Source organism: Plectropomus leopardus, unplaced genomic scaffold (assembly GCF_008729295.1).
Source record: "Plectropomus leopardus isolate mb unplaced genomic scaffold, YSFRI_Pleo_2.0 unplaced_scaffold23209, whole genome shotgun sequence".
Taxonomy (NCBI): domain Eukaryota; kingdom Metazoa; phylum Chordata; class Actinopteri; order Perciformes; family Serranidae; genus Plectropomus; species Plectropomus leopardus.
The window spans coordinates 1-1,585 of NW_024625169.1; the positions used below are offsets into that span (position 1 = coordinate 1).

Here is a 1,585-nt window from a genome sequence, read left to right on the forward strand (position 1 = left end):
TAGTTGTGGTTTAGGTTCTGGTTCTTGTTTTGGTAGTGGTTGTGGTTCTGGTTCTGGTTGCGATTGTGGTTTTGGTTCTGTTTCTGTTTGTAGTTGTGGTTGTGGTTCTGGTTCTGGTTCCTACCTGACCGGCTCTCCTGCAGCACATGCAGAGCCTGAGCGAGCTCCTTGAATCCCTCCAGGTTTTTATCGTTCTGACTGTACAGAAGAATCTTCTTGGCGTCCGAAAACAGACGAGAGATTCTGCAAACACAGAATCACTCTATAGAATTACTCTATAAAACACAAAACTATCAGTACATGATATTACTCTATAACACAAAACTATGAGTACATGATATTACTCTATAACACAAAACTATGAGTACATGATATTACTCTATAACACAAAACTATGAGTACATGATAATACTCTATAAACACAAAACTATGAGTACACTACAACAGCACCACTGCACAAATTTAGTTCTTTTTGATTTTTTTTATGCCCGAAAACGCCCTCAGCTGCTCCAAAATCAACACACAACAGCCTCACGTGGATTATTGCCCAACTGCACATAAGTATGAAGAATATAGAAAACATACAGAGCAGAATATAATAACTGTGTGAGTAAAACAGAAACGAGAACTGTTTAAAACTGTCACTTTAAATAAAAATAGGTGTAATAAATGGAGTGACTTCAGACAGAAACGCTGACTGAAGAAACTAAAGTGAACTCTCACACTGAAAACTGACACTTTCATTAACTGTTGAAGAGTGCTTTTTTATTTTCCTCTCAACTAAAAAAACAAAACTCACTAACTCAAGTTTTTGTCTGGTAAAAGTAAAGCACGGATTTCTAAATAAAAGATTTTTAATAAAAGTCTCTAACATGTGGTCTTACATGGAGTCGTTGAAGTTGCCAACGACGCCCGGAGACTCGCCCGGCGTCGGGCTCCTGAAGCACGGGTTGTTGGCGTTGCAGAGGATCCCCTGAAGCCATGGCAGCGTGCCGGCCGATGGCATCGCTTTGTTGGGAAAATGACCTGCAAACAGGGAGAAACGTGCGTGATTTAACACAGATCAACAGGTGTGTTTTGCTATATAAACACGTGTTAATAAACACTGTATGGCCACATATTAATTTAAACTATATAAACAGATGTGATTCAATCATATATTAATGTTTGATATTTGATTCAATAATGTATTACCACGTATCATTTAACACACATGTGATTTAACACTATATATCATGCAAAACAATGGTATGTTCAAATATATATATATATGTGATTTAACACGATATATGCACATAATTTTACACTATATAAACACGTGATTAAAGATATATATGCATGTATGTCTCAACACTATATAAACATTCATCATTTAACACTACAAAAACATGCATGTGATTTAACACTATTATAACGTGTGTTTAAACACAGTGCAGCTGTGTGTGATTCAACACTGTATAAACTGTGTGATTTAAAACTATATAAAAGATATATGATATAAAACTACAGTAACGTGTGTGACTAAACATCCTATTGGTTTAACACCATCTTTACATTAACATTCACATGTGTGATTAAACACCAT

At 35.8% G+C, this 1,585-nt stretch overlaps 1 protein-coding gene across 1 annotated transcript; it reads right to left on the minus strand.

Moving 5' to 3' along the window:
- Positions 1-11: 11 nt before the first annotated feature.
- On the minus strand, positions 12-1,054 carry LOC121966120 (phospholipid-transporting ATPase ABCA1-like; the record flags this gene model as incomplete). Its single annotated transcript, XM_042516226.1, has 2 exons — positions 12-243; positions 885-1,054. Coding segments are annotated over 2 exons (402 nt in total), but the record flags the coding sequence as incomplete, so codon positions are not given.
- Positions 1,055-1,585: the final 531 nt, after the last annotated feature.